The sequence below is a fragment of the Molothrus ater genome, chromosome 26 (genome assembly GCF_012460135.2).
Source record: "Molothrus ater isolate BHLD 08-10-18 breed brown headed cowbird chromosome 26, BPBGC_Mater_1.1, whole genome shotgun sequence".
Classification (NCBI taxonomy): domain Eukaryota; kingdom Metazoa; phylum Chordata; class Aves; order Passeriformes; family Icteridae; genus Molothrus; species Molothrus ater.
Window position 1 is genome coordinate 2,940,432 of NC_050503.2, and position 19,967 is coordinate 2,960,398.

A 19,967-nucleotide genomic window follows, 5' to 3' on the forward strand; every position below is an offset into this window, starting at 1 on the left:
GCAAAGCATCCTGCTTTAGTTCACCCTGTTTGGTTTTTATTCATTATCTCTGTCCCTGTACTTGGAGTATTGGAGGTGTCTTTGTGCTTGGCATTTGAGGCCAACAGATGCTGTGTTCATTTCTCTTCACTCCAAGTGGAGTTTTTGAGTGTTTTACCCTATTTCTCACAGATTCCCAGCCAGTGCATGACCTGTGTGAAGTTCCAAGCTTTCAGAGAGCACATAGTTGGGAAAACAGCCCCAGTTCCCATCAAAGTGTACGATTACTACGAGCCAGGTTTGTGCCTGTTCCCCTCTGATCCCTGCTGCCACCAGATCTCCAGGCAGGAGGCTCATCTGTGATTTCTCCTCCTTGCTGCAGCTTTTGAAGCCACTCGTTTCTACAACGTGAGTGAGAACAGCCCCCTGGCCAGGGAGCTCTGTGATGGCCCAACCTGCAACGAGGTGGAAAGCTCAGCCAGCCAGTGGGTTGGTGAGTTACCCCAAAACCACACAGATCTATAGGGAAAATGGGACCCACAACTGTTCTGAACTCAGAATGTTTATATTCTGAGTTATAATATGTTTCTATTATATTTATATATAAATATATAAAATTATATATTATTATATAATATGTATAATATGATAAATTATATTTAGACAAATGTGTTTCCCTCTCTGTGTTAGTATAATAAAAATATCAATTTTATATTATATTTATATATAAATATATAAAATTATATCTTATATAATATTATAAATTAAATTTAGGCAAATGTTGTTTCCCTCTCTATTAGCCTAATAAAATTATATAATTTTAATATTATATTTATATATAATTATATAAAATTATATATTAATATATAATATTATAAATTCTATTTAGACAAATGTGTTTCACTCTGTTAGTGATAAATAAAATAAATAATATAAATAATAAAATAATATAAAAATATATTTAAAATAATAATAAAAATATAAAATAATATATAAAATAATAATAAAAATAATATAAATAAATATAATAAAACAATATATTTTATATTATATTTTATAGAAATATATAAAATTATATTATATTATATTATATTATAAATTATATTTAGACAAATGTTGGGTTTCCCTCCCTGTGTTAGTGGAAGTTTCACAAAGGTTTGGGGGTTGCAGTGTTAAAGTCAGGACAAACAGAGCAGTGGTGCTCTTCAGGCACCTAAGTGACTGTGATTTGCTTCAGAGGCAAAATAAAATGTCTAATTCTGGAAGAAGCTGCACATGGGGAGATGTGTCAGTAAATGAGGAGGTAAAAAATCCTCACCATGCAGTTTGATTTTCTTTCTCTCTAATATTTCTTACCATGCAATTTGGTTTTCTTTCTCTCCAGTATTTTGCAGTGGAGTTCCACAATTAACTGTAGAAAGATTGAACAATTTCATGCATCCATGAATGGAATAACTTGCCCCAGAAGCTGTTGCTCCTTTCAGTGCTCTGTGGCCAAACACCAGTTGCTTTATCCCAAGTCAGGAAGCTGTTGCACCATGGCTCCTTCAAAAAGGCAACTTTGTTCCCAGAGCTTCTAACTCTATAAATTTGTAAATTCCCGTTAGAAATTTTTGAGATTTCAACACAAAAACCTGATGATCAGTGCAACATTCCCATTCCACCTTCCCTGTGCTGTGCAAAACTGACTGGGCTTTGTTTAATCCCCAGGCTTTGTCCACTCTGGCCCTTGCAACAACATTTTTGGCTGCCTGGAGGACGAGCACTTCGAGCAGTGCCTGTGCTCGCGGGACTGCGGCTACGACGGCGAGCCCGTGTGTGCCTCCGACGGCCACATCTACCCCAACCACTGCCAGATGGAGGTGGCATCCTGCAGGAACAACACCAGGATAGAGCAGATGCCCATGTCTCAGTGCTCTTCTGCCTGTAGGTTTCGTTTCCTTCTCTTTTCTGCCGTGGTCCAGCTGCTGGATGTCGCAAATCGTCATTCGAGCAAATTAATGTTCCACAGGTGTGGTAGGGAAAGGAGAATTCTGAGCCTGCTCTTTGCTGTTTATAGTACTGCTGATTAAGGGATAAGGGCAGCTGCTTTTCAGCTTGAAATAGCTGGTTTTCTGTTCTCATGGATACATGTTTTACCAGTCAGAATGAATTGAAGAGAAAGTGAGTGATACTGTTTGAAATGAAGTGAATATTCCTGGATAAAAATTAAATCCGTGAAATGTAGCATGCTTTGGAGATTCTGCAGGGGCTTTCAAGGTGGGTGTGTAGTGTATCAGGGAACTGATTACTCCACCTCTGGAAACGCAAACCTTTACTAGAGAAGCATTATTAACGAATTATGTGACAAATGAGTTTATTTTCCTTTGTATTTGTAGCCAAGAACTTACCAGAAGAAAGGGAGACACACTCCCACACAGCTGAGCAGCCCAGTGTTCCCCAGACTCCAGCAGGTAATGCAATACTTTCGCATTTATCCAAAGGCTTTCTTAAATAAGGTTAAAGTCTGTCCTATCTCTGTACTAAGTACAAGTGCCTCTCAAGCACATTTTAAATAAAGATGCTGAATTTCTCCATCTTATAGAAAAGATGCAATATTCAGAAATCAGCAAAAAGATGAAGAGGTCAGGGAAGCTGAGGATGAGAGGTATTCAGTAGCAGACAGCTCTCCTAGTCCTTTTCCTTCCAGGAAATCATGCAGGAATCCTGCCCAGCTCAGCACCTGCAGGATTTAGATAATTGTTTCTAGGAGTGGACAACTGACCCTCCTATTTTCTCAGCCTTGCTGAGTTTGAACAACACACTCTCTGTGATCTTTTCTTCCACTATTAAGCTGGAAAGATCCCATTGAAAGCCAGGCTGATGTAATGTGTTCCAAAAAACAACTGACAAGAGCCCAAACCACTGCAAGGACTCAAATCCAGGTGGATTAACTTTGTCCCTGCAGTTCTGTGCAGAAATGGGGCTGGCAGTCTTAGTTCTCTCAGAGCTGCTGTTTGGAATAAAGAGCCTTAGTGAACAAAAATGTTAAGGTCAGTGGATGGAGTAGCCAGGAATTTGGCTGCTCATTTTATTTGGTGCTTATGTTCGTGCACTTTTTTCCAAGACTCGTGTCGAACTCGCTCATGGCTCACAATAAATCTCACCAAGAAGCAGTGGAGGGTCAATAGAATAGCTTGTTTCATGCTGTTTCTAGTAAATAAACTGGTCTAGATTTTTCCTGGCTGCTTTCCACTCATTAATTTTCCCCTGGCCTCCAACTCTCCCAACAAATTGGTAAAACCAGTTAAACTCTTCAGGAGAAGAATTAAATTCAGGAGCTTTGTGGCTCCTCATGTCCTCCTTGTGCACCAGAGTCAAACTAGCACATGTCCAACAGAGACACCAATCTGTTCTTTCCTTCTTCTGGACAGCAGCTGATGGACAGTTTTCTAATTAAGGTGCAAAAATATGGTGAATAATCCATTATCACATTTTCTAATGGTCATTCAGTCTTAGTGTTTAATGTCTCTACTACTTTCCTCCCCTTTTTTTTTTTCCTGGACTTATTGTGAATATATTTATGTCTTGTTGCCCTTTATTCTATACACATGCCATGTGTTCAGCATGGAAAATTTGCAATCTGAACCCTTTCAAGCAGCATTCCCAAAGTGTTTCGTTTGGGCACTGCTGGAATGTGAGGCCACACCAAGGTCTACAAAAATGGGGCTGCCATTACATAATTTTCAAATAAAAATTTGATATGATTATCTGGGGAAAAAAAAGATGGAACTTGATGGTAATCCACAATCAAAAAAAATGTTTAGAACAGAGTTTCTGAAATAATCTGCATTGAAGTCAAAGGAAAATCCCTCTGTGGTTTCTGTTCTGAATTGACAGAAACAGTGCTGGCTCAGAAGGAGCTAAAGGGGAAAATCTGATTATTTTGTGTGGCATTTTAATTCAGATTTTAGATGGACAAACTTGAGTGCCATAAGGACTTTTGTCAAAGCACAGGCACTTGGAGCTGCCTTTGTCCTGGCATCTGGGAGTGCCCAAATTTCCTGGCAGGAGGATGCTGAGCTGAGAGCAGCCATGGCAGAATGAGCATTCAGGAATCAAACTGACTAAATCCCAGCCCAGGAAAAGAGCCCAGCATGTGATTTCCATTAATCCTCAGGGCTCCTCTCAGGTCAAGCACACGGGACATGAATCAAAGTGCAGCAGATGAATGAGCCCCTCCTCAGGCAGCCTCTCCTGGGCTGCTGGAGCATGTGATGGGGTTAAGTCGGCTCAGGTGCTCCAGCAGGGGCTCTGCTGAGCCGTGCCTAAATCTGGGACTTCCTAAAGGGCTGCAAAACTCCAGGAGCCGAATCAAGCTTAGGGCAGGTTGGTGTAAAACCAACTGGGTGTGTTAATCTGCAGGAAATGCTGGGTTCTCAGAGAGGCACGTGGTGTTTGTGTTGTCTGGGAGCCTCCTGTGTTTGCCATGGGACTGGTGCAGCTCAGCTTGGGCTGGTGGATGCTTTAATTGAGATCTTTAATTGAGGAGCAAGCAGCTGCCTCCCAGCCATGAGTGGGAATTGCAGGATGTGTTGAGGCTCCCTCTGGACCCACAGTGAAGTTCCACACACGCCAGTGGGTTTGCAGGAATAAATTCCAGCTGTTCAAGATGAGTAATTGAACAGAGATGGCCCTGAAAGGTCAGGATGCAGAGCTGTTGCTGTTGTCAGAACATTTTAAAATGCCTTTCCAAAGCCTGCAGAGAGGCAGAATGGCTGAGGTTTGACCTTAAAACTTTTTTTGAACAGATGGGTGGGATCCTCTTTGCATCTGTAGATCCTCTGATTGCCAGGGAAGTTTGCAGGGTGACAGGACTCAGCTGTAATAACTCCTCTGTGAATCCCCTTCCTCAGCTGTTCCTTCTCAGGTGAATTACTGAGTCTCAAAAGGGTGGGACAGGAGTTTGATGAGTGGACCCAGCTCTGGGTGTGCTCATGTGCCTTCACAGCCTGCTGCAATCTTTGTTTGGACAGAAAATCCTTGAGAAGGAGCTGAGTTACTGACTGGGGTCTCACTGAATTTCTGGCTGTGCCTTTGCTGAGATCCTTGTCACTCCTGGGCCACAAGGATCTGGGTGGATTTTGGAGCCTGTGGGATCCCCAGTAGCTCTGATAGTGCCTCTGTGATGCAGTGGTGCTTTGATTGCTTCCACACATCACTAACTCTCTGCTGTTCTTCTGCACACTGTGAGGTACAAGTGTCATGCAGAGGGCAGATGGCACAGGGGACTCACTCTGCACCCTGAAAATCACTCCTCTGAGCAGGCACCTCAGGTAAGGAGAGCCCCACCTGTGTGGGGACGTGTCCTGTGTGCCCTCATTCCATCAAACAAGTGGCAAAGCTGGAGGGACACCCTGAGGGAGCAGCTCCCCTGGTCACTGATCAGTGAAGGCAGCCAATTTGCTTCTCAGCCCAACAAGTGGGAAGGTTTTGAGGCCAGGAACCCACAGCAGAGCCGTGGACTCCAGCCTGAGCGAGGAGCTGAGGCACCTCTGCCCAGCACAGTCACACAGCACTGAAATTTCCATCCCTTTGTGTAGGGACAGACCCAGCAGAGGCAGGAGCAGGAATTTCTCCTCTTCCCACTCCCTGCAGCCTCTGCTGACACTGGCAGGTCCCTCTCCCCAGGCTGTGCCTCTGTGCTCCCTACCCAGAGGGCAAAACTGCCAGATAAATCTCCTCTGCCAAAGGCACTCAAGGCACAGCCACTGATGCTGGAGGACAATATTTTGCCATCAGTGCTGTGGTTCTGCATGGATTTGGTGGAAAACAACATCCAGGTGTATGGGGCAGCAGTGCTGGGGTATCAGTGCTGCTGTGAGCAGGAACCCCCCCAGGCTCAGCTCTCTGGCCCCCTGCTTTTCCCCACACCCAAGCTCTTTGCACAGTTTTGCTCCAACAATCAGAAAGGGCCAATCTTAGAAGAAAGTTCTAAGTGGAATTATGACACTTTTGTTTTGTTTGTGGTTTTTTTTTGGTTGTTTTTTGTTTTGTTTTGTTTTTTTAATTAAATGCCATCACCCGCACCAGCTCCTACCAGGAGCATCAGCCTGAGCTCTGCTTCCAGGTGGAGTCATCCCCAAAATTCCCTGGCTGGTGTGTTCCCCACATGGCTGCAGCTCTTTCAGGACTGATTGAGCTGGCACAGGGCTGGTTTTCCTCTCCCCCCATCCCTGCTCAGCAAACATTGGCCGTGGCACAAACATTTGGGGCTGGGCGAGTGGTTTGTGTGCAGCAGGAAACCTCGGCCTGGGCTCTTTGCTTGGGCTCCAGAGCTGAATTCCTGGGAAGAGTCAGGCCTGTGATGTTCATCCCGGCCCTGGTGGACAGCAATCACCCATTCATAGAAGGAGCTCATGGTCTGGCAGGTTCTCCCAGGGAGGAGGCCAAGAAGGAGGGAACAGAGCCTGACTCCCCTGCCCAGAGCTGGGAGGATGTGGGAGGCAACAGGGAAGATCCTTCAGATATTTTCTTTCTAGAGAACAAACATTTTCAAAGGCCTTGATGAGTGTTCTCTTTAAATCAAGCCAGCTTTGGGCAGGCTGGGGATTTTTCCTCCCTGCAATAATTCTGCCTCAGAGCTTGCTTTGGTTTGGATTAAAGCAGTGTACACAGGAAGGATGGACAGCTGAGCTGGCTCGAGGAGCACTTTAGGAAACACAAATTTGCTGCTGTTCCTGGAAGTTTTATCTGATGGGTTTGAACTTCAGCACCTCAGTTAATTCCATGCCCCAAAAGGGGACTTTTTTCAAACTACATTGCCCTTTATCTTGCAGTTTTGCCCTCTGGGTAGGGAGCACAGAGGCACAGCCTGGGGCGAGGGACCTGCCAGTGTCAGCAGAGGCTGCAGGGAGTGGGAAGAGGAGAAATTCCTGCTCCTGCCTGTGCTGGGTCTGTCCCTACACAAAGGGATGGAAATTTCAGTGCTGTGTGACTGTGCTGGGCAGAGGTGCCTCAGCTCCTCGCTCAGGCTGGAGTCCACGGCTCTGCTGTGGGTTCCTGGCCTCAAAACCTTCCCACTTGTTGGGCTGAGAAGCAAATTGGCTGCCTTCACTGATCAGTGACCAGGGGAGCTGCTCCCTCAGGGTGTCCCTCCAGCTTTGCCGCTTGTTTGATGGAATGAGGGCACACAGGACACGTCCCCACACAGGTGGGGCTCTCCCTACCTGAGGTGCCTGCTCAGAGGAGAGATTTTCAGGGTGCAGAGTGAGTCCCCTGTGCCATCTGCCCTCTGCACTTGTATCTCACAGTGTGCCACCCTCAGGCTGATGGGTTTGAACTCCAGCACCTCAGTTCATTCCACGCTAGAAAAGGAGACTTTTTTCAAACTACATTGCCCTTTGCCTCCCTTTATTTTCCTTTCCCCCTTGTTTTCTCCTTCTTTCCCCCCTTGTTTCTCATTCTTTCCCTCTTGTTTTCTCCTTCTTTCTCCCCTTTTTCTCCTTCTTTCTCTCCTTGTTTCTCCTTCTTTCCCCTTGTTTCTTCTTCTTTCCCCCTTGTTTCTCCTTCATTCTCTCATTGTTTCTCCTTCTTCCCCCCCTTGTTTTCTCATTTCCCCTCCTTGCTTCCTCCTTAAGGAAAGGATTTTTCAGACAATATGATGGCTGCACAGGGGTAGAGGGCATCCTTTGAATTCTGCCAATCACTCAACCCTTCTGGAATTCCAGGACTGACAGACAGTGCTGGGAGGGGAAAGGAGAAGTGACTGACACAGCTGGGAGGAGAAAGGAGAGGTGGCTGACACAGCTGGGAGGGAATTATCAGAGAGGGACCGGGTTCCGAGGTAAACCCTGAAATCACACAGCAACACCCTGGTGTCCCTGATTAAAACCCCTTCCTCCTGCTGCCCTGCCCTGCTCCTGCAGCTCCTGCAGCTCTGGTTCCCCCAGCAGCCGAGGAGGGGCCCCCCCTGCACACAGACCTGTCCTACTACTCCTACGAGTACGACCCCGACGCCTTCGCCGTGGAGGGCGACGCGTTCGAGCTGGTGGCAGAGCTGAGCACGGCCAGCACCTTCAGGGGAGGGGACAGCAGCCAGGCTGAGGCCACCCCAGCAGAATGGTGAGTCCACAGAGGGGCAGGGGGCTGCTCTGAGCCACCTGTGGTGTCCTTGTGCTGACAGTTCCCCAAAAAGGGAATGGGGCAGCTGTAGGAGGCTCTGGGACCTCATCCCCAGGGAATGGAGTGATCTGTAACCTGGTGTGTTCAGCTGGAGCAGAGGAGCCCAGGGAAGGTGGGGAGGAGAAATGGATGTGGATCTTGCTTTGGGGTGACAGGGACAGGAGCCCAGCAAGGGCTGGAGCTGGGCCAGGCCTTGGCATGGAGCTCAGGGCAAGGTTCTGCCCCCCGAGGCTGCTGGGCACTGCCTAGGCTCCCCAGGGAATGGTGCCAAGGCTGCCACAGCTCCAGGAGCCTTTGGGCACAGAATTCACAGAATCACAGAATTTTGGAATCACTGGGTTGGGAGAGACCTCCAAGAGCATCGAGTCCAACCCAGCCCCAGCACCTCAACTGAACCCTGGCACCCAGTGCCACATCCAGGCTTTGTTAAACACACCCAGGGATGGGGACTCCACCACCTCCCCGGGCAGCCATTCCAGAGCTTCATCACCCTTTCTGTAAAAACTAAAAGAATTATAAATTTTTCCTAGTATCCAACCTATATTTTTTTCCTAATATCCTAATTAGGTTTTTCCTAATGTCCTACCTATAGGATAGGTTCTCACCAACTTCCTAATATCCAACCTATATTTTTTTCCTAATATCCAACCTGTATTTCCCTTGGCACAGTTGAGGCTGTGTGCTCTGGTTCTGTCAGTTCCTGGAGAAAGAGCCCAGCCCCAGCTGAGCACAGGCACCTTTCAGGAGCTGCAGAGAGTGATGAGGGCACCCCTGAGTCTCCTTTTCTCCAGGCTGAGCACCCCCAGCTCCCTCAGCTGTTCCTCACAGGGTTTGTGTTCCCAGCCCCTCGCTGACAGAGCCCTCAGGGGTGTGGGGTTTTTGGGGTGTCTGTGCAGGGACAGGGGCTGCATTTGATCCCTGAGGGTCCCTCCCAGCTCTGTGACCTTTTCAGCTTTCCCCAGGTTCAGTGATATCTCACAAAGATGCATCACAGCAAGGTGACTTTTCTTCCTTGTGTTCTCTTCCCCACAGAAATACATAATTTAAATAAAGAGAAGAGGCTCAGAATCGACTCCTGTATGAGTTTGCTCCTCCAGATGACCTGCTGCAGAACAGAACCTGAATGATGACTACTTCCTGATGCCCTCAGAACTGTAGGCTTTGCTGCCCCACGGGGCAGATCTGGAGCTCTAAGGGGGACACTCAGAGTTATTTTTCTGTCCATTTTCCTGCCTTCTTGTGCATCCTCTTTGGAGCCCTCCCAGTGATGAGAGACCAATATGCTGTGCCCTCTAGGTGAGAAAAATAGGGGCTGGAATTCAAACTTTTATAGAGCATTTCCAAGTGTTTTCTCTGCTATCAGGATTTTCTGCAAATGCCATTTCCTAGCTACACTTAGAAGCTAAGTCCAGGCCTTGTGCTTAGCTGAACTGCTGTTTGAGGAAAGAAGGCTGAGAAGTTTTTTGCTCAAATTATAATAATAAAAAATCAGTGTGTTTTGCCAATTATGCCATAGCAAGAGGCTGCTCATCTTCCCCAGCCCATCAGCCTGCACCCACGAGAGAAACACTTCCCTGTGGCTCCACTATTCAGGGAGGTACATTTTACCTGAGAAAACTGAAATCCACTGCCAGGGCTGAAAGGCTTCATGTCTGCTGCTGTTTGCAGCCTCAGCAGAGGCAGGGCTGAGGTGGGGGAGCCCTCTTTGTGTTGCACTATGTGCTGACAGGGGCTGCTTGCAGCCTTCTCAGCCCCTTTCTCCTCAAAGCCTGGCCTGAGAATGAACCTGGCCCAGGCACAGCCCTTTTCAATGTTTGCCTGACTTCACCAACCCCTTTTATTTTGCTCCCACTGGCATCCAGCACAGCATGTTCTGGTCCTGGTACTCCCTGGCCAGGCCCTGGCTCTGCTGGCCAGCACCAATCCCTGGTGTCACAGGCTGGACTCCCTCGGTCTGACCTGCCCCAAGCAACGTGGCAAAACTTAAAAAGAAAAGCTTTGTGTTTCCAAAAGTGCAGGAGCCAAGATTTTTGAGTTTCCCTTCCTGCCTGGAGCAGCATTGTTCTCTTTGGAGGAGTTACATGCAATTGCCTCTTGCAAAATAGTGTTAATATTTTATCTTCCCACTTCTATTGTTACCAGGACCCAGAGCAGGGTGGAAACTCCTTTTGAGGGTGTTTATTGGTGAATGGAAACAGGAAAAAAAAAAAAGCCCAGCTCCATTCATTTTTAAGGCTTGTTTACACAGGAACCATGACAAGAATATATCCCAGTATAGACATTCCATTCCAGAATAATGGCAAGTTTATTCCAGAAAAATGTCCACATGGGGACAAGCAGGAGGTATCCCAGAGGTTGGGCATGTGTAATTTCCAGTCCTTTTTGTCTGGGGCCAGACATTTGCAGAATGCAGTTGACATGATGAAGGTCTGGGTCTTGAAGTTCCCAGAAATTTCTGAGCTGCCTCAGAAGCTGGCAGCTGTGCCAGCCTCCCCTCGTGGGGATCCTGCTGGGATGAGGGTCCAGGGTGTGCAGGGGCAGATCCTGCCCTCACCCTGGCAGCTGCATTCCTGCCTGGCAGGTAAATTAATGCCTTTAAACTAAATTCCACCTCCTGCAAGCAACTGTCCTGGCAGGCCCTGGCTATTGTGTACACACACAGGACTGAGTCAATATTTATCCCTGGGTAAATAACAGGCCTAGTGTGAGCTGCAACAAGATTCCTTTTTTCTTTTTTTCTTTTTTTTTTTTTTTTCCCTTTTCTAAACCTCAGAAGTGCACAATACAAACCCTGCTGTTTGCTGGTTCAGGCTGCAGCTGTTTGGTGCTGTGAGTTGGAGGATGAGGCATTTGGTCACCCTGGTGATGGCTGTGGCTGCCTTCATCCAGGAGCTGGGACCTGTGCTCTGGATTCCTCAGTCCCTTTCTGGTGTTCCTCTCCTGCTCTCTCTCGCCCATTGTGCACCCAGTGAATGCTTCCTGAGAGGTATTTGAAGTCATTTGAAATTGCTTGGTCCTCTCACAGGTCCTTGGGCACTCAGACCTCCCCCTGGGGATGAGGAGGTGATGGTGGGGAGCCCCAGCCAAGAATTAAACCTGCATTTCTTCACTTTCCTCAGGCTGTGGGGCATGTAATGTCCTAATTCCAGCTGCAGACATCCCCCTGCTGCTGCCAGGTAAATAATTCCTGCTGGTGGTGCCAGCCCATCAATCAGGGCCTTGTCTGAAGGATCTCTGTGCCAGTGCTTGAAGCAGAGGAGTCTGGCTTCTGTTTTACAATTCAAAGTAAAGCCAGAGAGCCCTGGACCCTCAGAAGGCAAAGGCAGAGCAGCTTTAGTGTCCTCAGAGCCAGACAGAGCAGGGCAGTGTGTGGGAGGGGATGGGACAGGATTTCTGGATCCTGACTTCACCCCCAGCCTTGGCACTTCCAGTCCCTCTGCTCTTGGCAGCCTCTGCCTCCTCCTGCTCTTGCTACACCAAACCAGCTCCTCTTTGTGGCTAAAAAGAAAAAAGGTGATTTTATTGAAGGAAATGAATCAAGGAACCTGCAGTTCCACCACTGTGGTTTATACAGGAATAAAGGAGGTCTCTGCTCCCTTCTCCACCCCAGCTGAGGGTCCAGAGCTTTCCCCTGTCCCACATTTGCAGTTCATCTTTCTTGTAACCATCATTCATTCTTATCTAGGGGAAAAAAAAATCATAGATTATTTTTCCTCCATTGTTCAACATCCTGCTTGGAATACAGAAACTGTAGGACTGGATCCCTGAGCAGCACTGGACACAGCACAGCTGAACAGACTCAAAGCCACTCACAGGCTTAGACCCAGCTCTGCTCAGTCTCCCTCCTGTCCCTGAGAGCACAAAGACATCTCAGGCTCCCACTTTGTGCACCTCAGCCAGGCAGTTTAGACAGAAGGATTGGTTTTATTTTATTTTTCCACCAAGGAAAAGACCAGCTGGGTGCTGGAAAGCCAGTGCCAGCAAGGCCAGCAGCTCCTGCTGCTGCTGCTGCTTGGGTTATTTCTGGCTTAGAGACTTTGCCTCCCTCTGTCAGAGATATTTCTCCTTTCCTTTTCCTGATGGTCCCTCACTGCAAAGGGAGAAAAGTGCCAGTGGGTTTGTAAGACACAGAAATCTCTTCTTCCATCCAGTTCTGTGACTGAATAGCTGCAGCAGTGCTAGTTATCAGTGATTGATGCTTGCAATCCTTTCGAGGAAATTAATATTTATATATTTGTAACTGTACATTATGCAGAGTAATCATTACCATGGTATTTATTTTAAAGCAATAGTTCCCCTTGTTCTTTCTTGTCCTGTGTTTTGGTCTTGCCTCTTCCCCTCCTTCTTAATCAGCCTCAGTAGAAAGCAAATACCAGAAGAATGTTCAGCTTGCTCGAAGAACATCCCTGACACACCAGCACTTGCTTTGCTCACACTGACTGTTGACATTTAATGCACAATAACCTGGTTTTCATTATTGTGAATAGAGAAACTCTTTAGAAAACCTCTACCAGCCTGGCTTTGGGTTTGGGTTTGGGGTTTTTTTAAGTCTCTGCTGTTTCTGACTGAGTGCCCAGCACCTGGAGCCCAGCTTTATGTTTCCCCTGCCTTTTGCCCCCACAGGTACACACAAACAGCTCTCTGACCAGTTGTTGGTTTGTTCACACACATCTTAGCAAGTCTGAGTCCAGAAAAGTGTTTGGTTTAGATTCTGATAAATATTTTATTAAAAACTGATTTTAAGACAATCCTCTCTGCCTCTTATTCACGCTTTATGTTGTCAAGCCTGTGCTGGGCAAATGAAAGAATTAAGGAGCTCTAAAGAGGTTTATTGCTCATTTTCTACCTGGCTGCTCACAGAGCTGTGCCCCAGTTGTGTCTGAGAGATGAGCTGGCTGCATTTTGTCAGATTTGCAGTAGATTCCAACAAACAACAAACCTGAGCACCTCTTTGATCAGAGCCAGCTTTTGGCTGTGGGTGATGTTACACAAAGGGAGTGTGGAGTACCAGAGGCTTTGCTCCATTCCTACTTTACTATTTCCCTCCATGAGACATAATTTTTTTACAAAATCCATTAACACAACCTTTGCCTCAAAGAAATGATGGATGCCAAGGCTGATTTGCAAAAACAGGGATGAGTGAAGGAGATTTTTACACCTTTTACCAACAGTGGGCTGACATTGCTGACAAATCAAGCCAAGAATGCTTTTGCTACACAAGCCAGCACTCTGCACTCTTTTGACAGACTGGTTTAGTTCAGGGGAGTACCTTTTGAAACATTTAGAAATTTGGTTTTGCAATGATGGGTCTTTTTTTTGTTTTAGGGGAAGGGAAAATATGCATTTAAATATGCACTTGAATATGCATTTAAGGACAGAGAGCAAGCCAGGAGCAGGACTAGCAGGCAGAGAGCAGCCAGGTTAGGGACACCAGACCCAGCTGAGGAACATCTCTGGTGGTGTGGGGCCAGCTGAGGAGCTGCAGGCAGTGTCCCAATGCAGGATGGATGTGTCCAGCACTCAGCATCTTGTCTGGGCAAAGAACCCCACAGCCTGGCTTTATTCATCCTTATCTGTGCAAACAGGGAAAAGCACTTGGCCCCTGGGAAACGCTGTTCTGGGTGAAACTTGTGGAATTCCAGGGCTGAATTCCTCTTATCCCCTCTGTGTGCATGATGAGTGCCCTGGGAGCAGCCAGCCGGGCTAGAGGCTCACACCAGCGAGTGCTTGGAACGGGGCAGCGTTTCCTTGGAGGTCTTCAGGGACGTGGTGGTTTTCTTGCTGCCCCTGAACACTCTCCTCCTCACCTTCTCCCGAAAATCCTCCGACACGTAGTAGTAGACGAAGGGATCGGCGCAGCTGTTGAAGGTGCTGAGGGCCAGGCTGAGCATGTAGCTGAGGTACAGCCGGCCGTGCAGCCTGGAGCAGGGGCTGGAGTAGTGAAGCAGCAGCAGGATGTTGCTGGGGGCATAAAAAACCACCAGGGTGACCACCATGAGGGCCGTGAGCTTGGCAGCGTGGCCGTAGCGGCCGCCCCCGCGCAGGAGGACGCGCAGCACCGCGCCCGAGCTCAGCACCAGCAGCACCAGCGGCAGCAGGAAGGCACAGGAGATCAGCACCACGAAATAATAGAAGTAAAACCCATCATCTTCATGCCTGGGCAGGACATCGTGGCACAGCGTGAGGCCTGCCCCGAGCAGGGGGTAGGATTGCTGCTGCAGGGCCAGGGGCAGCGTCAGGGCCGCAGAGCAGAGCCAGACCCCAGCACAGGCGCTGGCGGCCAAGGCGGGAGTGCGGAAAGCACGGGAGGAGAAGGGGTGAGCCACGGCCAGGTAGCGATCCAGGCTGATGCAGCCGAGCAGCAGCACGGAGCAGTACATGTTGCCATAGAACAGGGCCGTGGTGAGGCGGCACAGCCCTTCCCCGAAGGGCCAGTGGTTGCCCAGGAAGTAGTAGGAGATCTTGAAGGGCAGCACGGAGGTGAGCAGCAGGTCTGCCGTGGCCAGGTTCATCAGGAACACGGTGGGGGCCCGGCGCTCGGCACGCGTGGCCAACACCCACAGGGCCAGGGCGTTGGAGGGCAGCCCCAGCAGGAACACCAGGACATACAGACACGGGATGAGGCGCACGGTGATGGCGCTGCCCAGCTGGGCACGGGTGGCCTCGGGGATCAGCAGGTAGGTGATGTTGTTGACTGTGGCCTGGTCCCCTGGGATGGCTCGGGGACAAGGGGTGACCTCTGGAGTGCTGGCCTGCTCGCTGGTGCTGTTCTGGGAGTAATCTGGGGGGGAAGGCAGCCTGTTACTCACTCAGGATGATACACACTCAGCCTGTTACACACTCAGACTGTTACACACTCAGCCTGCTCCTCACTCAGGCTGTTACACACTCAGCCTGCTCCTCACTCAGGCTCTTCCTCACTCAGCTCATTCCTCACTCAGCCTGTTACACACTCAGCCTGTTCCTCATTCAGTTTGTTCCTCACTCAGCCTGTTCCTTATTCAGACTGTTCCTCACTCAGCCTGTTCCTCATCCAGCCTGTTACACACTCAGCCTGTTGCACATTCAGCCTGTTGCACACTCAGCCTGTTACACACTCAGCCCGTTCCTCCCTTAACCTGTTCCTCACTCAGTCTGTTCCACACTCAGTCTGTTACACACTCAGCCTCTTCCTCACTCAGCCTGTTCCTCACTCAGCTCATTCCTCACTCAGCCTGTTCCTCACTCAGCTCATTCCTCACTCAGCCTGTTCCTCACTCAGCTCATTCCTCACTCAGCCTGTTCCTCACTCAGCCTCTTCCTCAGCTGGACACTGAGCACACAGCTTACCCCAAAGGCTGCCCTTTGTCTTTTCTGTTGAGGTCCCTACAACTGGGAATGTTCTGGAAAGGCTATTGAGTGACAGGCACAAAAAGCTGGCTGGCAGAGTTAGGTGTGCAGGAGCCACCCTCAGCCGCCTTTATGAGAACAGCCCCGATTCCTTTGCCCTGTGGTTTCCCACAGCTCACAAATGGACTGTGATGCTCTACAGCCATCAGCAGGCCTGGGGATCCAGAGAGCAATTCCTCCATAAATCCATGAACAGGCCTGGGGATCCACAGAGAAATTCCCATGTACAGCCATGAACAGGCCTGGGGATCCAGAGAGCAATTCCTCTATAAATCCATGAACAGACCTGGGGATCCACAGAGAAATTCCTCTCTACAGCCATCACCAGGCCTGGGAATCCAGAAATTCCCCTGTACAGCCATAAACAGGCCTGGAAATCCAGAGAACAATTCCTCTGCTGGGCTTCCACAACAATCTGAAATTCTGGAGCCACTCCAATGTAAAGTTGTGGCTCTGGGTGTATAATTAGCTGAAGATTTAGCTTTTGAGTTCTTTCTGGTTTACTGCTCCTCTCTTTTTCCTTTCTAGTTTCTTCCACCCCAGCTTCTTTCTCTGCTGCATCACCTCTGTTCAATAAGAGCCCACACGAAGCTCTATCAGAGCATCCTCCCATGTGAACCCATTAAAAAATGAGCTTTCAGGGGTCTTACAAAGATCCAAACACCCAGCACTTTAACAAGCAGCAGCTCTGCACCCAAAGCAGACACTCACCATCATAGTCTGAGGCCAGGCAGAGTCCCCAGAGGGCACAGCAGAGCAGGAGCTGCCTGTTCCCAAGGGTGCCCATGGCAATGCAGGGTCTGGCAGAGCCCAGAGCTGTGTGGGAGCAGCAGCAGCAGCAGCAGAAGGGACCCTGCTTACGCATTTCCTGCTCCTGCTGCTCCTTAACTCTCGGAAGGAACGGGGCAGGATGAGGGGATGGAGGGGCTGGCACCGCTGGACACCCCCAGCGTCAGAGTGGGACTGGGAGGGGCTTCTTCACCCAGGCCTGAAGTGTTTTAGGGCTGCACTTCATCCTCAGAGTGGCTCAAGTGACTCATCTGGGTCTCCTTCCTGCTCCGGAATATTCCTGGAAATAACAAATGTGGGGTTTGGTCTGCACACGAACAGAACCCACGCAGCTCAGCCCATGGAAATGCTGAGCATCCTCCCACGACAGAGACCTGAGTGGCTCTGTGGGTGAGCTGAGGTCTTTCCTAGAGCCTGAGTCACATTTGCTGGTGCTACAAACAGGGAGATATCCCAGACACCGGAGCTGCAGACCACCCAGATCTGCCGGTGATTCCAGGGGGCTCCTGCAGCCCTGTGTTCTGGCAGTGCAAGGGTTTCAGTGTCAGCCTTGCAGCCTCCAGATCACGCTGGGCCCTTCAGAGCTCCCTTTTATTCCCTTTTATTCCCTTTTATTCCCTTTATTCCCTTTTATTCCCTTTTATTCCTGGCTAAACAGCACCAAGCTCCTGCACCTTTTAGTGCAGAGGATTGTTAAAAGTCCTCTGGGCTGGAGCTCTTTGCACTGGAAAGCAGCAGCAGGAGCACCATGACACACCAAGGGTGGGTGGCAGAGAGAGGAGATGCTTTGCTTCCTCTGATAAAGCACTGGGACAGGGAGAGCAGCTCCAAGCAGCAGGAAAGGGGCCTGCAAAGGGCACTCAGGAAGTCCCTGCTGGTGGGGAGATAATGGGGAGCTCCAGCCACTCCTGCCCCACAAAAAGCTGCTTTTCCCCACAGCTGAGCAGTCCCACCCTGCACAATCCCCACTCTGCCTGGGATAAGAACTCAGAGCAGCACATGGAGCTGCAAACAACCCTGATGATGCTGTAACAGGGCCTGGCAGAGGTTAAATGAGCCTTAAGAGCCTTTGCTGCCAGGTTCCCCTTGCTCTAACCCCCAGAGCAGGTCCCTTCTGTGCTCTGCTCTGGGAAGCTCCTAAATCTCGGGTAGATGGTTGTTGATTGCTGCCCTATATGTGCAGGATGTCTCTGTTTCGGCCCGTGCAGCTGAAGAACGAGTCTGGACTCTTCACTTTTTGGTCTTGAGGTTGTTTATTAATTCTTATCTATAAAATTTTCTTTCTGCCCATCTGAGGTCTGCTCAGCAGGGCAGCCACAGGCACTCTGACTGCCCCTGAGGGGGTGTTGTCTTTTTATACTACAAACTACGTATAACATATTTACACTTAATTCCCAATACCTATCACCCATGTTAGACAGTGCACTTCTACTCTAAACCAATCCCAAAGTGCCAGCATCACTGCAGAAAATGGAGAACAAGGAGAAGAAGAAAGGCTGGACATGCTGAGATTCCTCCATCTTGTCCCTATAACCCCCACACCAAAAATCCTAAAATCTACATTTTCACCCTGTGATCATTTTATTATTATACTATCCAAACCTCTGTGACTTTCAGGTCCTCATACAAAGCTGCCAACTTGCTCCAGGGGTCGCAATCAAATCCCCAGGTGCTCTGGGCTGTGCCAGGGTCTCCGAGCCCCCGGCGGGGTCCTCGGCAGCTCTGGACACCCAGAGGGATGCACTGAGTTCCAACACCTAAATCCTGTCCCATCTCCTGTGTCAGAGCCCCAGTGTGGCATGGGTCAGTGGGACAGGAGGGTGCTGGGCTTTGGGCTGTGCTCTGCAGCCCTTGCCTGGCCCTGCAGGGAAGGAAGGAAGGACAGGAGCTGGAGCCCAGGCAGTAGGAACTGTAAATTTGGTTTGGCAAGCCGAGGAGCAGCTCGTTTCTTTCTCCTCGCCTCATGAATGGCCTCTTCTGTGAAGGTTGCAAATCTGAGCCTGGCTGCTGTTTGATGAGATTCTTCTATTCCAAGGAGAAAATGATCCTATTTCCTTTGCTTTCACCATATTCCCACATCCCTGTGCCGAGCGTGTCAAGAGGTGGAGTTCCACTGGCAGGGAGAGGGAAGATGCAATGTTAGATGTTTTGCTTTTGTGATTCTCTCAGGATTTATGAACCATTGCAGAATGACTCATGTGGCCACATATTTTCCATGCCTCAGCCAGGATCCTTTCCATGCTCTGTATGCAAAAAATTAGCCATAATCAGGTTCAGATAGTGTGCAAATCACAGCCCTGCTTCCTATGGGCAGGTCTCTGGAATGGAGCAGAGAGGGGTTACTCATCTCTGTATCCTTCATTTTTCAGATGCTGTGTGATCTTTAGTGACTGCCTTAGATGCAGAACAGCTTGCCTGAAAATTCTGATGCCAGAGGTTTGTCACGGCTTGTTAACATCTCTTTAAGTCGTGTGATCCCTGCCCTGTGGGGTAACAATTTGGTTTTAAAGTAATTCATTGTGCAATAGATCATCTCCTGGGAGCGGGGGCTCTTCCATTCCGTGGCTCTGAACCCAAAAGATGTAATGCTGGAAATCAGGCAGGGGATTTCAGAGCTCAGAGGGAGGGTGCAAACCCCACCTGGCCCGTCCCATTCATCTTGGAGGCTTGGAAGAGCAAACTGTGGTGGGTAAAGGATGGGATTCACTGTGGCTGCTCTGTTCCAGCAGCGCCAGGGGTTCCTGAGCAGCAGCTTGGAGCTGGTTCTGCAGGTTCTGCACGTTCAAAGTGCCCTCAAATCTCTGACGCAGGTCCCCTCCTTCTCCCTGGGCCAGCCTGAGACTCTCCATGGCTCCAGGGAATCCTCTCCTCTCCTCCTGGTCGTGCCACAGCCCTCCCGGTCCTCTGGGATCCCACCCTGGGTGATCCCAGACTTTCTCCTCAGCCCCACCTGCTCAGGGAGGCTTTTCAGAGCTGCTCTTCTGCCTGCTGGCAGTTTTCACTTCACACCAGTAAAGTCCACGTGAAGACATTTCCCAGGAATATTTGAAGCTTCTCAACACCCCTACAGCTCAGTGCTCTGGAATAGCTTTTTTTGGGGGCCTTTCTCAGTAAAACAGTGACAGTGGGGTGGGGGTTACCTGGTCTGACACAGCCTCATCATCACCATCATGACCATCATCATCATTCCTTTCCAGCATCAGGACCCTTTGGATTCATTCTTCATAAAGAATGAATCCTCTTTAGCACAGGCTGGGAGTTGTTTAGTTAACTAGGAGTTTAATTAACTCCTCTTTAGCACAGGTTAGGAGCTGCTAGACTTTAATTTAGTCTGTGAATTGAGTTAGTTAGTACTAATCCAGAGGAATGGCTAAAACATGAAGAAAACCTCAATTTGTGGTTGCATACAGTTCCAGTCTCTCTCACTGGTTCACAGCCTCAACTCTACCAGTGCATCCCTGTGATGAGGAAACAATTAAAAAACATCCTAGAATGTTAAATGCTGAACTCAGGTACTCCCTTTAGCAACTCTAATTGTGCAAACCATTTATACCTATCCCATCCTGCAAACCTGAAGGATGTTTTTAAGCTGTTTGCTGTTGTCCACTCCACTCCAAGATCTCTCATGTCACATCTGGCTGTGCAGC

At 48.9% G+C, this 19,967-nt stretch overlaps 2 protein-coding genes across 2 annotated transcripts in view; one reads left to right on the forward strand and one right to left on the reverse strand.

Annotated features, from left to right (window-relative positions):
• Positions 1 to 12,890, forward strand: part of CPAMD8 (C3 and PZP like alpha-2-macroglobulin domain containing 8) — a 65,797-nt gene extending 52,907 nt beyond the window's left edge. Inside the window, exons 38-43 of the mRNA XM_036399534.1 lie at positions 172 to 277; positions 362 to 472; positions 1,690 to 1,905; positions 2,358 to 2,432; positions 7,887 to 8,082; positions 9,175 to 12,890. Coding sequence (XP_036255427.1) covers positions 172 to 277; positions 362 to 472; positions 1,690 to 1,905; positions 2,358 to 2,432; positions 7,887 to 8,082; position 9,175 — 705 coding nt within the window. The 3' untranslated portion in view covers positions 9,176 to 12,890. The remainder of the gene's footprint in view (positions 1 to 171; positions 278 to 361; positions 473 to 1,689; positions 1,906 to 2,357; positions 2,433 to 7,886; positions 8,083 to 9,174) is intronic.
• A 963-nt stretch (positions 12,891 to 13,853) lies between these two features.
• Positions 13,854 to 16,318, reverse strand: F2RL3 (F2R like thrombin or trypsin receptor 3). The gene is made up of 2 exons (XM_036399587.1): positions 16,243 to 16,318; positions 13,854 to 14,923 (listed from the first exon to the last, which is right to left on the reverse strand). The coding sequence occupies exons 1-2, from the start codon at positions 16,316 to 16,318 to the stop codon at positions 13,854 to 13,856; spliced, it is 1,146 nt and encodes a 381-aa protein (XP_036255480.1).
• Between the last annotated feature and the right edge of the window lie 3,649 nt (positions 16,319 to 19,967).

Excerpts from the sequence above, each read along its gene's own strand:
- F2RL3 (XM_036399587.1), bottom strand. The coding sequence starts at position 16,318 with ATGGGCACCCTTGGGAACAGGCAGCTCCTGCTCTGCTGTGCCCTCTGG. Across the intron at positions 14,924-16,242 it reads CCTGGCCTCAGACTATGATG|ATTACTCCCAGAACAGCACC; the intron begins GTGAGTGTCTGC and ends CTTCCCCCCCAG.